The 13,957-nt window shown below is 60.5% G+C and overlaps 1 protein-coding gene across 1 annotated transcript in view; it reads right to left on the bottom strand.

Moving 5' to 3' along the window:
* Window positions 1-6,981: 6,981 nt before the first annotated feature.
* The window catches only part of EPN1 (epsin 1), a 17,968-nt gene continuing 10,992 nt past the window's right edge, over window positions 6,982-13,957 (bottom strand). Inside the window, exons 4-10 of the mRNA XM_007957283.1 lie at window positions 13,469-13,550; window positions 12,964-13,047; window positions 11,683-11,986; window positions 10,910-11,020; window positions 10,614-10,697; window positions 7,356-7,613; window positions 6,982-7,190 (exon numbers count right to left, since the gene is read on the bottom strand). Of these exons, the coding sequence (XP_007955474.1) occupies window positions 6,982-7,190; window positions 7,356-7,613; window positions 10,614-10,697; window positions 10,910-11,020; window positions 11,683-11,986; window positions 12,964-13,047; window positions 13,469-13,550 (1,132 nt within the window). The remainder of the gene's footprint in view (window positions 7,191-7,355; window positions 7,614-10,613; window positions 10,698-10,909; window positions 11,021-11,682; window positions 11,987-12,963; window positions 13,048-13,468; window positions 13,551-13,957) is intronic.

Raw genomic sequence — 13,957 nt, 5'->3', positions numbered from 1 at the left:
CCTCAACCTCGTGAGAAAAAGACGGGCAGCGCTCTGAGAGGAAGTCCGTACGGTGACGAGTCCTTCTCGTTGCACCTGCCGGGTAGGTGTCTATACTCCCTTGAGGGCCACAGACCCACAGAATACACACATTGCTGGTCACACGCAAGGCAAGTGGTTCTGTTCACACTCGCTTGTCAGCGCAGGCCACGTATCCTTGCAGTCAACCACTGCCGCCATGTTTATTGGTCTCATGGTCGGGGCCATTGGCTCCAAGATGCAAGGTGCAGACACCACCGAAGAGTGCAACATATTCACAGCCCCAGCCGCTGCCATGAATATTTCCATGAGATCAGAGCCCCCCACCCCATCCTACTGATGGCGGTCACCTTGTTAACTCGTATGCCCTGACTTCCATTATTACTTTTTATGCGATCATGTTGGCAGATGCAAGTTGACGCACGCCTCTCATATGTTGGCTTCATGCTCCCTGCTGGCAGCCCCTTACTGCTGATCCTCAGGGATCCTGAGTTCTATTCTTCAATGGTTGGGAATCTCTGTTCAAGGCCAATGTATAAATCACAGTTAGTGTCATATCCGTAATTACTCAATTCAGCGGTCATGTGTTGGATACCATTTTCAACTTCGAATTCTGCACTGATCGTAAGAGATCCATCTGACGTTAAAGCTGCACTGTGCTATCTGCCAGTCTATGAGCGAAATCGTGAGCTTGTAGCAACCCGTAACATCGAGGAGGAAACTGGATCCCCCTCTGCCAGTGCAAGGGTGTCAAAGAAAAGGCCTTTCTCTCAATCTGAAGACTTTCTGTAAACTTTACCCCAACATGGACAGGACTGATGTCTGACGTATGTTGGCACTGAATTCAGTACTGGTCCAAGCGACTGTTCCAAAACAGCTGGAGCGCAGTGCCTGCCAACACAAGAGGCTCCAGGCTCGCTGTACCACGGCACACGCAGACCTGGCCTCAGCTGTTCCACCAGAGAGGACTGATTACCACGTAGAAAGCAACGTGTGGATTAGCTGCAAGGTCTGCTGTGAGTTGTGTCCACTGATATCACTGTGTCATTGATATCACTGTGTCATTGATTATTGGTCTTCTCGGCACATAGAGAAAGTAGGTCATTTTTTTTTTCTAATTACTGATTGCGTAATAAAAGTATGATTTATGTCCCATAGAGTTTTTTCCTTCCTTAATGATTTACAATGTGCAAACACAAGACAAATGTTATTGAGCATGGTGACACATTCCATTACAAAATAATGTGACATGTAATTTTTGTAAAAGGACCTTGGTGGTAGCATTGTCTGACCTTCCTTTGCTTCATGAGGGGTAAACGGAATCACCACCAGCATCAGCCCACGGCTGATTCCTATGAGGTTGGACATGATGCCACCCTCCAACCTTCTTACTGCTCTGACACTATGGTAGTTAAATTTGTATGTCAACTTGGCTGGGCCTGGGTGAGTGGCTGGGCAGCTGGTGGTAGTTATTCCCCATGATGAGACTGGCAATCAGCTCCATGGTGGGATCTACCGGGAGCAGCTGAGTAGCTGCCTTTTGGATGTGGTCTGCTTCCTGTACGTAAGAAACCTTGGGAACAGTCTCTAGCCTATGGCACGCTTGGACCCTGCATGTAGCCGTGTCATTGCTCAGCAGCCTGCCATGCTCTGCCAACCTTGGGACTTACAATGGACTTGAGTTAATGGCCTGCCGTGTGCCTTGGTAACATCGGGACTGTACGTTTTGACTTGTCAACCTTGGGCTTCTCAGCCTCAGCAGCCAGCAGCTGTCTGAGTGAAGAAATGCCTCTAGCTCCAGAGGGCCGGGAGCAGGAGGCAGAGCTGGATCCCAAGGTCGAGGGGCTTTCACCCAGCCCCTGAGCCTGGCACTTAGAACTTGGGACTTAAAGCCTCCAAATCGTGAGAATAAACTCCTGTCTGTTTAAGCATCCCGTTGGTGGTATGTATTCCTGCCAGAGTGGCACCAGGGAACTGAACAGATGACTTGACGGCACCTAGCAACAACGATTATTTATTCCTTGTGTGTAAGCATGTGCACAAGGGGGGATCTACTCCAAAAAGTGTACACGTTCACATGCCAGTGTGGGCGTCCACAGTGGTATGTCGGTAAAAATGGCAGTGTGCATCGGAGAGAGAAGGAATGGCTAAGAGTGTGGGGCATGTGTAAGAGCGTGGGTGAGAACGTGAGAGGGCTTGTGAGTGACTAGCGTGTCCCGAGAGGGTGAGGAGGCCTAAAACCGAGAAAACGCGTTCATTGTTCTGTCTGATGAGTTCCCAGACAGTATGGCCTGCGTGTCAACGAGAACCCCCCCTCCTTGGGTTTCCGAGGCGCTATCTCTACAGAAGGAGATTGCCCAGCCTTCCTTCCGAGGAGTGGCTGGTGGGTTTGAACCGCCAGCCTTCTGGTTAGCAGTCAAGTGCCTTAGGCACTAGGCCGCGAGAGCTCCTGTCAATGAGAAAGGGCGCTCATAAGCCAGGCTGCAGGGACTTCAGTCTCTGGCACCACCTGCCGGTTGAGAGGCGGACAAGCCCAAGAAGGGTGTCCTCGGATTCCTCATGGCCCAACCCGCAAGCCCTACACTGAGGGGCCACCCCCTCCACCCACCCAGAGCTCTGTGCCAGGGGCCTTGGTCCATTTCTAACGCTCTGGTCAGAAACACTCCCACACAACCCTCCACACCTGGAGCCGCTCAGCCTGTGTGACACCCGACACCTGGGGCCGCAGGACATATGTGCCCTTGAGTCAGTGAAAGGAAAACTGAGGTACGCGTGGTCAGGATAAATGAATGAATCATGAATGCACTCGTTCGACAGAAGCGTCAGTGCGCCAGGTGCCGGAGTCCCGTCTGCCCGGCCCGTGGCGCCCCGCGCGTCAGGGCCGAACTGGGCTCCACAGCGTTTCCAGGGATTTCTCAGGAGCGGATCAGCAAGTCTCCGAGGCACTTCTGGCCGGACTCCAAGCACGAACCTCCTGGTCAGCAGCCGACACATGCACCCTGTGCTTCTCCTGGGGGTTCCTGGTTATGGAGGACTCTACAAGCCAGGTGTTCACGTTTTAGGACTCCAATGAACCAAACCAAACTCACTGCCATCAAGTCGATTCTGCGTCACAGTGACCCCCTTTGGGTTTCCGAAGCGTTAAATCTTTACCGAAGTACATTGCCCAGTCTTCCTTCCGCCGAGTGGCTGGTGGGTTTGAACAGCCAGCCTTCTGGTTAGCAGTCAAATGCTTTAGGCACTACGCCTCACCAGAGCTCCTTCCAAACCTGAAACCCACCGCCTTTGAGTGGATTCTGACTGACAGCGCCCCTAGAGGACAGAGTAGAACTGCCCCAGAGGGTTTCCAAGGCTGTAAGCTTTATGGGCTCTGGTGGTGTAGTATTTCAGGCCTTTGACTGCTAACCAGAAGGCTGATGGTTCAAACCCACCAGCTGGAAGGAAGGCTGGGCCATCTACTTCCGTAGAGATACCACCTCGGAAACCCAAGGAGGGGTCCGAGTCTGATCCAACTCGACGCAGTGAGTGAGCGAGCCGCCCCCCAGGTGTTTCTCCCATGAACCGGCTGGTGGGTCTGCACCGCTGGCCTCTCAGCAGCCGCGTCCTTAACCACGGTGCCACCAGGCCTCTTCTCCATAGGGGGCAGCCAGCCTCGAATGGCAGCACCTGTGGGGAACTATGGTGGCTGGAACCTTGTGGACAGAGTGATAGAAGGTGACAGAAGGGCCTTGGATGTCGGAAGGAAAGGAGACAAGGAAGATGCAGGAGCAATGAGGCCGGTTGAGCTCCGTTTATGCCGTGTGCCTTCGAGGTGGTCACGCCCGCTGAGAACCGAGGAAACTGAGTAAGGTCTCTGACCTCCAGCCCTGCCACTGGGCCAGGCCGAGCCAGTCACCCTCGTCGGTACTGCCATGTCAGGGGGGCCCGTCCCCGGGGAAGGACACCGTGCTCGGTAAAGTGGCGGGTCAGCCCGGAAGGCGAAGGCCGTCAGTGTGACGGACCGTCAGGGGCTGCAGGAGGGGCTGCCGCAGGAGCCGGCAGGGTTTCCTTGTCGTAGGGGCGGACTCCACGGCGCCTGACATGCTTCTTGTAAGAGGCGCGTGGGAAGCATGGCATCACTGAACGCGGATTGAGTCCGTGACCCAGGGCTGCGGGATCGCAGTGGCCATGTGGTCTTGGAGAACCGCGATGTCACGGAGGCTCTGCTGCCGTCTGCGAGGCTGGGACCCTGCAGCACATGACCCCAGTCCACCGTTTGGGGGCTCAGGCCGAACAGCTGGATGTGGGGTGCTGAGGCCTCCTGCTCCCACAGAGAGGGGCGGGAAGGTTTCAGGGAACCAGTGACCACACCCCTTTCCCTGGCAGCAGCCCATTTCCTCCCCGGGAATTCCCTCACCCCAACGTGACCCAAAGCAACCAGACCCGTTGCCTTGGAGCGTATGCCGATCACAGCGCCCCGAGGCGCAGGGCCGAGCTGCCCCGCGGGGTTGTCTTGGCCGCGACCTGAAGGAAGCAGACAGCTCTCTCTTCAGCAGCACCACTGGGTGGGTTCAAACCGCCAACCTGCTGCAGCCGAGAGCAGACCGTGCCATCCGGGGACCTTCCCCAGCCTGGCCAGAGCTTGAGAAACGGGCTGTCCTCTCAGGGCCGAGCGGGTGAGATGTTCTCCTGTTGCCCTCAGTCTCAAACCAATCAACACCCCCAAGTCCCAGCTTCCCTGGGCCCGCGGCCCTCCCTCAGTGGGTGCGTCTGTGGAGCCCACGGCCCCCCAGGACACTGCCGGTCTGCTAGAGGCGGGGTCACTCTGGCCTTGCCCCCACAGTGCACTCTGATGGGTAGGGTGCCTCTCCCATCCAGTAGCAAGGCATTTCCTCGTCGGCTGTCATCTAGTCGATCCCACCTCCTGACACCATGTGTGTCAGAGAACAGGAGGTTTCAAAGGCCTTTCTCCCGAGGTGCCTGTGTGGGTTCGCACCACCCACCTTTTGGCTCAGGGACTCCTGCAGAGAACCTGCTCTTGGGTTTACTCTACAGTTGGTATGGCAGCAGCTGCACGGGGGGCGTCCCCAAGGCTCGAACTCACACACCTCAAGGTTAACAAAGGGCGACTTTGCTCAACCTGAGGTGGCTACAAAAACAACAGGACTACCGGGGCGCCGAGGTCGCCCATCGCACCTCCTCAGTGGCCCTCCTGGTACCCAGGCTGGCAGAGGGCCTCTCTGGGCCCCCATTATAGCACACGCCCCTCATCACGATGGCCTGTCCCCTGGCCCGAGGAGCATCTCTTGAACAGATATGAGTCTAGTGACTTCTGAGTCCTGGGTCCTGGGTCCAGCTCAGCCTGCACCCCAAGGCCTGCAGCCCATTGTTGGAGTGGCTGAAGAATGGCCCCAGCCAGAGACAGCACCACACCATAGAGGGGGTGTGAGGACCCCACTGTGCAGAGGGCAGCGGCCCCGCCTCTCTGGATGGCTCAAGGCCTCCCCGGGATGGCACTGGTGGAACGGGACCAGGACAAGGCCACCCATGAGTGCGCTCACGAGCAGAGGCCACCAGGGCTTCCGGAGCCAGCAAACGCTCCATGTCCCGGGACAGATTAGTGCTGCCCGCCCTGCGTCGGTGTGCCCTGCCTGAACTAGTGATGCCTCCTATAGGTCCTCGGGCATAGATTAGTGATGCCTGGCATGTCAGGGCTGCCTGCCACGGATTGCCACTGTCTAATGTGAACTAGGGCCATTTGCCCTGAATCAGGACAACCCAGCAGACTGGTGCTGTCTAGTATGAGCTGGCACAACAAAGCCTGGACAACCTATTCCACGAAAGTTCACTGCCTCGGAAACCCAAAGGGGGTGGCTAGGAGTCGGTACTAACTCGATGGCAGTGGGAGTGGTCTTGGTCTTACAAACATGACTTGGTGCTGCCACCTCAGCTCCCTAACTTCTGTCATGGATTGGTGCTGCCTAGAGGGGAGTGGTGCCGGCCGTGGGTCAGCGACGCCTGTCGCAGGCACAGGCGAGGGCCGCGGGTGACACCTGTCGCAGGCACAGGCGAGGGCCGCCGGTCAGTGACACTTGCCGCAGGCACAGGCGAGGGCCGTGGGTCGGCGACACCTGACAGGCGAGGGCCGCGGGTGGGCGACACCCGCCGCAGGCACAGGCGAGGACAGGCAGACATGGCCTCGCAGCAGTGACATGCTGTTTGCCATCTCTGCTAAGAACCTTTGTCATCACTGATGCTACCTCCTCCTCAATGACCTCACACAGCAGCTCTGGCCACAACCTGACGCCGACGAGCTTGAGGGCCTCCACTGGCCGGCCCTGGCCTCCCGACCCGCGTGTGTGGAGCCTCCTGACCCGACAGGGTGTCCGCTGGCCAGCCCCCACGGTCTGCAGCTCACAGGCTGCCCTCAACACAGCCCACCACTGAACCCCAAAGGGCTAGGGGTGTCAAGGCCTCCAAGAAAGGCGGAGTCCCAGCTGCCCCCAAGGTCAGCAAGGTGACTCCGAAGCCAGGGTCCTGGGGTGTAGGGCAGAGCTGTGGGAACACACGACCACAGAAGGGGACGTGGGGGAGCCCCGCCCAAGAGATCTGCCGTTTATTCCCGAAGTTGCCAAAATCATCACCGGGGATTTGAGGGGTGCGTGGGGAACAAGGAGGCTCCAACACTGTTTGAGGGGAGGTCCGGAGTTTAGGGGAGGGGTGGGCGGGGACCCCCAGCTGTCCCTCCCCCTTCTAATGCTGCAGGAAAGGGCTCCTCCTCTTGCCAGCACCCCTCCCACCCCCAGGTCCAGTTTCTCTGTGGGCAGGGGGAGTAGGGGGCAGTGGGAAGAGGATGTAGTGTGAGTGGGCCCCAGGACGGGAGGGGGCTGGGTGGGGGTGGGGCCCCGTTTCACATGCACTCACAATACTGATCCCCGGGGAGCAAAAACGGGGGCACCAGGCCAAGTCCCCCTCTCCCCCGGATTATAGGAGGAAGGGGTTAGTGTTGGGGGCCGGGGGGCCCGGGGGCATCATGGGGGGCAGGCCAGGCCCTCCCCCAAGAGGAGAAATGTACGTCGGCGGTGCGCCAGGGACTGGGGGCGCAGGGCTGAGACGCAGCTGGTTCAGAGTGAGCGTCGCGGGGGGCGCAGGCTGGAATGGGTTGGTAACCGAGGGGCCGGAGGCCGGGGCACCTGTGAGGGAGAAACGGGTGCACAGCACAGGGTCAGCCGCCGCCCACACCCCACACGCCGCCTGGACGCGCGGACGCAGCGGGCCTCGTGAGTCCCCAGGCCTGGCTGGGCCGGGCAAAGGCTGGGGACACAGCAGGGCAGGGGTGGGACAGATGGGCTGCTCACCGCTCGGCAGGAAGGGGTTGGAGGCTTTGGCTCCCGCAGGCGTGGGGCTGGGCCGGCTCACCAGCGAGTCCAGGTCCACGAGGGCTGCGTTGGGGCCCAGGAATGACTCGGGCGTCTTCCGTGTTGGGGCAGTGGGGGTCGCGCTGGCTGCAGGCGGGGGGCTCCCCACAGCCTCAGCGAGGGAGCCCCCGACCCCACTCATGTCGAAGGCCCCGGGGCTGCGGGCGGGCGCCTCTCCTGCAAGCAGCTCCAGCTCCCCTGGAAGGAAGCAGGGAGGGGCTCAGGGGGCCGCCGGGCGTCCCCGGGGGGCAGAGGGCAGGTACCCGGAAGCCTCGAAAGGGAGGAGGACCAAGTATGAGAGAGAAGGTGCTGCTGGCGAGAGGAGGCAGACACCCAGGTCCCCCAGGACGGCCACTAGCCAGGACACGGAAGGGCACGTGTTGTGAGCGTGCGGAGGAACCGGGACGCCCGTCCACACGGTGGGGCTGTAAGACGGGGCCGCTGCTACGGAAAAGAGCTGGGCAACTCCTCCAAGTCAAATACAGGCCGCAATAGGACCCAACGATGCCACCCCTAGGTGTCTGCCCCAAATAACTGAAGGCAGCAACGCAGACACACGTACGGCCAAGTGCCCAGTGCGTCACTCACAACAGCCCAAGGGGGAACCACCAAAGCGCCCATCCACTGACAGACGGGTACAATGTGACCCACCCACACCACGGGCCACCACTCGGCCACTAAGAGAAACGAGGTCCTGAGGCTGCGTGCGAATGGACCAGGAAATGCCCCACACTGAGGAAGGGAGGGCGAGTACAGGACACCCCCTAACCGGAGCACCCACACCAGACGGTGCAGGGAAACCGGCGGGGTGGCCGGGGATGGGACACGCCTAGGGGGCTGCCATCACGGGCAGAACTTTGGCCTGGGGAATCAACAGTAGGGACGGCTGCAAAACGCGCACAGATGCCTGTGACCCGGGAACCAGTGCATCACCGTTCGGCAAAGACTGTAACAGCACTTGTTTCAGCCAAGAATCAGCCACAACCCGTGACCCCGGGAGGCGAGACACGGCCCTGACTGGCCGCCAGAGGGAACACGGCGGGTCTGAGGGCCCTCACACTGGCCGACACCAGGGACCAAGAGGCCTGACCTTTTTTAAAAGATATATATATATATATATATACATACACATATAAGAATTCTCCCTGACAGCTCAGGGGGCAGGAGAGTATGAAGGGATGGACACTGGGAAGAGGTAACTATGGGGAGGAAGTGGGAGGGGAGCTGTTGCACTGTGGTAAATAAACTGTGGTCAATGACATGAGACAAAGTATATGTGAACTGCTGTATGGAAAGTGAATTTGCTCTGTAAATCTTCGCCCAAATCACAATAAATAAATAAATAAATAAACAATTCTCCCTAATGACAAGGTTGTAGTCACTTCTTGGTCATAGCCAGCTACTCAGAGGGACCAAGTAGTTGAACCTTGGGCTTGGGACCAAAGTCACAGGGGACATCAAGCTCACCTGGCATAACATACTACACAAAACACTGTTCCACCTCCTACTTTAGCAAGTAGTGACTGGGATCTTAAAAGCTTGCAAGGAACCATCTAGATGCAATGATGGTTCTCTCCTCGTCCAGAGCAAAGACGAATGAAGAAAACCAGATTCATGGAAATATTTAGTCCTACTGACTGGTATACTATGCAATCTGCAGCCTATACGACTATGACACCAGAAGAACTAGATGGTGCCCAGCTACCGCTGTCAACCATTTGGAGGGGGATCTATGGAGGAGATCCTGGATAGAGAGGGAGAACAATGCAGAACAAATCAAAATCATTTGGAGAAAAAAAAGGGGGTGGGGCACCAGGTTTGCTGCTCTGATAGAGCCTGGTGGAACCACTGAGACTATGGCCCCCAGCTGCCCTTCAGGTCTGGAACTGAACCCACACCTGTGGCTTCCAGCCAAACAAAAGACAGGCATATGAGCTGAACATGTACCTGAGGTAGATACTCTCCTCGGAGAGAACAATCATGGGAGAAAGAAGGGCTGTGTGTGCACAGGGAGACAGCTCAGGGAGCAGGAGTGCATGAAGGGAGGAAGAGGTAACTATCGGGAAGAAGTGGGAGGGGAGCTGTTGCATTGTGGTGAATTGTAGTCAATGTCATGAGACAATGTGCATGTGAACCACTGTATGGAAAGTGAATTTGCTCTGTAAACTTTCACCCAAATCACAATGAGAAAAAAAAAATCTCCCTGCTGCTGAATTCAGGAGCCCTGGTGGCCCTGTGGTTAAGCGGTGGGCTGCTGACCGGCAGAACAGTGGTTCAAACCCACCCAGTGGCTCCACGGGAGAGTGACCCGGCAACTTGCTCGTGTCAAGAACACAGCCCGGGAGACCCTGAGGCAGTGCTACTGTCCCACAGGGTTGCAGAGTCAGAATCAACCTGTCAGCAACGGGTTCGTTTTTCCTGGTTGGGCTCTGCGCAGAAAGGCGCCCTGGCGCCCTGCTGGTACAGTGGTGATGTGCTTGGCTGCCAACCGGAAAGCTGGCGGCTCAAGCCCCCCAACAGCACCCCGGAAGGGCACAGGGCAGTCTGCTCCAGTGGAGGGGAGTCTTTGAACCTGACGGGGCAGTTCTACTGTGCGGTCGTGGGGTCTCCCGCATCGCAGACCACCAGCATCGACCAACAGCCACAGAGACTCTCTGTGCCCACGGGGGGCGGGGGCAGCGCGGGGACCCGCGGGGAGGCGATTCTTTGCAGTTTCTCGCCAACTCTGAAATGACTTCAAAACAAAGGTAACGTCTCTAACGACAAGTGGAAGCCTGTCTCCAGGGACCACATTCTACACCACCTGGCTCTTCCTCTCGACGTCTGCCCAACCACAATCAGACAAAGGGAGGGACGGGGCCCAGGACCCAGCGCCACGCCAGGCCGGGGTGTCAGGGCCCCCGGGCGTCAGTGGGGCAGGGGGGTCCCAGCCCTCAGGCATCAGCGGGGCTGGGCGTCGGTGGAGCCAGGGAATCAAGGTCCCTAGACATCAGTGGGGCAGAGGGGTCTGGGTCCCCAGGGAGTCAGTGGAGCCGGGGTGTCAGGGCCCCTGGGTGTCAGTGGGGTATGGGGGTCCCAGCCCTCTGGCGTGAGCAGGGCCAGGCCGTCAAGGCCCCCAAGCATCAGCGGGGCAGGGGCGTCAGGCCCCCTGGGTGTCAGTGGGGCAGAGCGCCTGTGCAGGGAGGGGCAGGGGCCCACCTGGGCTGCTCCCGGAGGTGGGCAGGGCCGTCCGCAGTCGGTCGAAGTCAGAGAACTCATCAGGCTCAGGGTCAAATCCTGCAACTGCAGACAGAACACACTGCTGAATGGCCCACTGCTCCCGGGCCCCCCAGACACGCCCATACACGCACACATGCATGCAGCACACTCATGCACCCGACACACACGTGTGCACACTCACGCACTCACAACACGTCCACGGACACACACACTCGCGCGCGCTCACGCACTCACTACAGGCCTACGCGTGCGTGCACAGACAAGCACACTGGTACCTGCAGTGCCATTAGTGCTGGGTTTGGCAGGTGACCCCCCCCAGGGGTCCGAGAAGGCCGGGGCCGGGGCCCAGGGATCCGAGGCAGGGGTTCCACTAACCGGAGCCCCACCTGCTGAGGAACGAGACTCCTTGAGGGGCAGGCCACTGTCAGCCTCCAGGGGGCACCCAACACCCCACCTGCACACGGCCTGTGCCAGGCTGCCCGCTCCCAGCACACGGCCCTGCAGCGCAGGCCTCAGCCCAGGGCTCCGAGATCATGTCTCCTCCACGGCCCGATTTCCTCTCTTCACGGTCATGCCCGTCCCCCCACGTCTCCTTCAGGCCTACCTGCCCCGGGACATCCCCACCCCAGCAGGCAGCCCAGCCCACCTCTCCCACCCTATGCCCACCTCGTCCCTGCCTCTCTCCCACACACTGTGCCCCTCAGGCTGTGACACCTCCGAGCCTTTAACTGCACTGTGCCCCTTATTCCCAGAGGGAGGCTCCACCTCCTCCAGGAAGCCAATCCAGATCTCCCCACTGGAAAGAGCGGCCGCCTAGCCTCCCTGCCCCAGGCCACCCACCACTGTCGGGGCAGCCCCAGCCCCTGCCCCTGTCGACAGTTTTACCCTCTACCCCTGCCCCGAACACACACCTGCCGCCCCTGCCCCCCTTCAGGCCTTGCCCCCTCAGCAGGTCAACGTGACCCTCCAAGGGGCCAACCTTCTCTGATACGAAAGACCCTCGCCAGAGGCAGAGCCTCGGCAGGGACCATGGGGCCCAGGCACTCACCGTCAGCACCCCCCCATGGGTCAGGCGTAGGGCCCTCTCCAGCAGCGGGCACGGGGGTCCCACCCCAAGGGTCGGCCGTGGGCCCAGCAGGGGCGGCGGGCCGCCAGGGGTCCCCGGAGGCCGGCGTTGGGGCTGGGCCACCCCAGGGATCAGTAGCAGGTGGGACAGGGGGTCCCCCCCAAGGGTCCGAAGCAGGGGCAGCAGTGGGGGCAGCAGCGGCCATGGGGGCCGGGGCCCCCCAAGGATCCGAGGTGGGCTGTGGAGCCGGGGCTGTGAAGACGTCGGCGAGGTCCATGAGGGACGACTGCAGTGAGCGAGAGAGAACAGAGTGAGACGGTGGGTGGCAGCAAGTGGAAGGCAAGGAACAGGCTGAGGTCCATGAGGGACGACTGCAGTGAGCGAGAGAACAGAGTGAGGCGGGTGGGTGGCAGCAAGTGGAAGGCAAGGAACAGGTTGAGGTCCGGAAAGCACGCTGACCAGACGGGCCTGGGTGCCCACAGACAACGGGTCCGGCCCAGACGGGGCAGGAGGCCGAGCCACGCAGACCAGGTCCTTCACCCATCAGCCCTTCCTCTGCAGCCCCCACGCGTCCACCCGGCCCTGTCCACCTCCCAACAGAGCAGGAACCACGACGGACCCTCGGTCCCACCCAGGCCCTCTGGCCAGTCCTCACCTAACCTGGTCCCACTCCCCAGAGCTCCCCGCCCCCCACCAACCCCACCCCGTGACCAGGTTGAGCCCAGGAAGTAAGCCTACAGGGAGGACCTTCCTCCCCGAGTCGTCCTGAACACGCCTGTCCTGACACCCACCTGACCTCCCTGCAGTGAGTGTGTGCTCCGGGCTCTCCAGAGCCCCCCGCCCCTCATGCACACACCATTTCCCCATGTCCCACGGGAGGCCGTGGCTCAGGCCCAGCCGTCAAGCACGGGCTGAAGTCACCCTGGGTGTGAAGGTGCTACCCCCACCCTGACAAATACACCCCATCAACATGTCCCCAGGAGACACATGGCCTACAGGGAGGACCTTCCTCCCCAAGTCCAGCCAGCCAGAGGCCACACACCACCAGGAGTGACCCCTTCCTTCCTAAACAATGCCCCTCCTCAGGGATCCCCCTCCCCCCCACCCATCCCACCCGAGATGCCCTCCCCCACAGCCCCTCCCCTCCTCCTCAGGGATCCCCCTCCCCCACAGCCCCTCCCCTCCTCCTGGCCCCCAGTCCCCCCTCCTCAGGGACCCTCAGCCCCCCTCCTCCTCAGGGCCCCCTCCCCCACAGCCCCTCACCTCCTCCTGGCCCCCAGTCTCCCGCTTGCTCTCCTCAATGGCCATCTGCAGCCTCAGGTCGTCCCCGCGGCGAATCCGCTCTTCCTATAAGGGGCGGGGGCGGGGGCGGGGCAGACGCGGCAGAGGGGAGGCCAGGACACAGAGGTCAAAGCCTGAGACCGGGCTGCGGGGTCGAGACCCCCAGTGCCGTCCCCAGAACCCTCTCCCACGTTGACAACAGTGACTGGGAATTACGATGGCACACGGCTCACGGATGGAACGGGGCAGGAGGATGAAGACTCATGGAGGTGCCGTGGGGGGCGCACAGGCTGCGGATGGGGCTCAGAGAGGGCGGGGAAGGCAGCGGGCGTCGGCAGGGCCTCGGCCAGAGCGCCTACACCTCCCGTGGGCCAAGCCCGGTGTCTGAGAGGGATGTGTGAGCGCGGGTGGGGCCCAGAACCAGGAAGGAAAGCCCGGGCTGGGAGCCTCGGGCCTGCGGGGCCTCTGGGCCAGGTGCTGCTCTGACCTTATCGTGCTGTTCCCGGCTCAGACTAAGGGCCAGCTGGAGCTGGGCGTCATCCTCGGGGCCACAGGACGGGGGCTGGGGGAGAGAGAGCGTGAGGGGGCCGGCGGGGGCGGGGCCGGGCGGGCAGAGAGAGACGCAGAGAGAGCGCGAGGGGGCGGGGCCAACGCGTGGGGAGTGGACACACACACACAGACAGAGACGGGGAGACAGAGAGAGAGAGAGACACAGAGACGGAGCGCGAGGGGGCGGGGCCAGCGCGTGGGGAGTGGACACACACAGACAGACAGAGACGGGGAGACAGAGACAGAGAGACAGAGACGGAGCGCGAGGGGGCGGGGCCAGCGCGTGGGGAGTGGACACACACAGACAGACAGAGACGGGGAGACAGAGACAGAGAGAGACAGAGAGACAGAGACGGAGCGCGAGGGGGCGGGGCCAGCGCGTGGGGAGTGGACACACACAGACAGACAGAGACGGGGAGACAGAGAC

The sequence above is a fragment of the Orycteropus afer genome, unplaced genomic scaffold (assembly GCF_000298275.1).
Source record: "Orycteropus afer afer isolate SDZICR_OR568_19922 unplaced genomic scaffold, OryAfe1.0 scaffold00726, whole genome shotgun sequence".
NCBI classification, from domain to species: Eukaryota; Metazoa; Chordata; class Mammalia; order Tubulidentata; family Orycteropodidae; genus Orycteropus; species Orycteropus afer.
The sequence above is the reverse complement of the archived record's forward strand: the minus strand, read 5'-3'. Positions and strand labels throughout refer to the sequence as shown.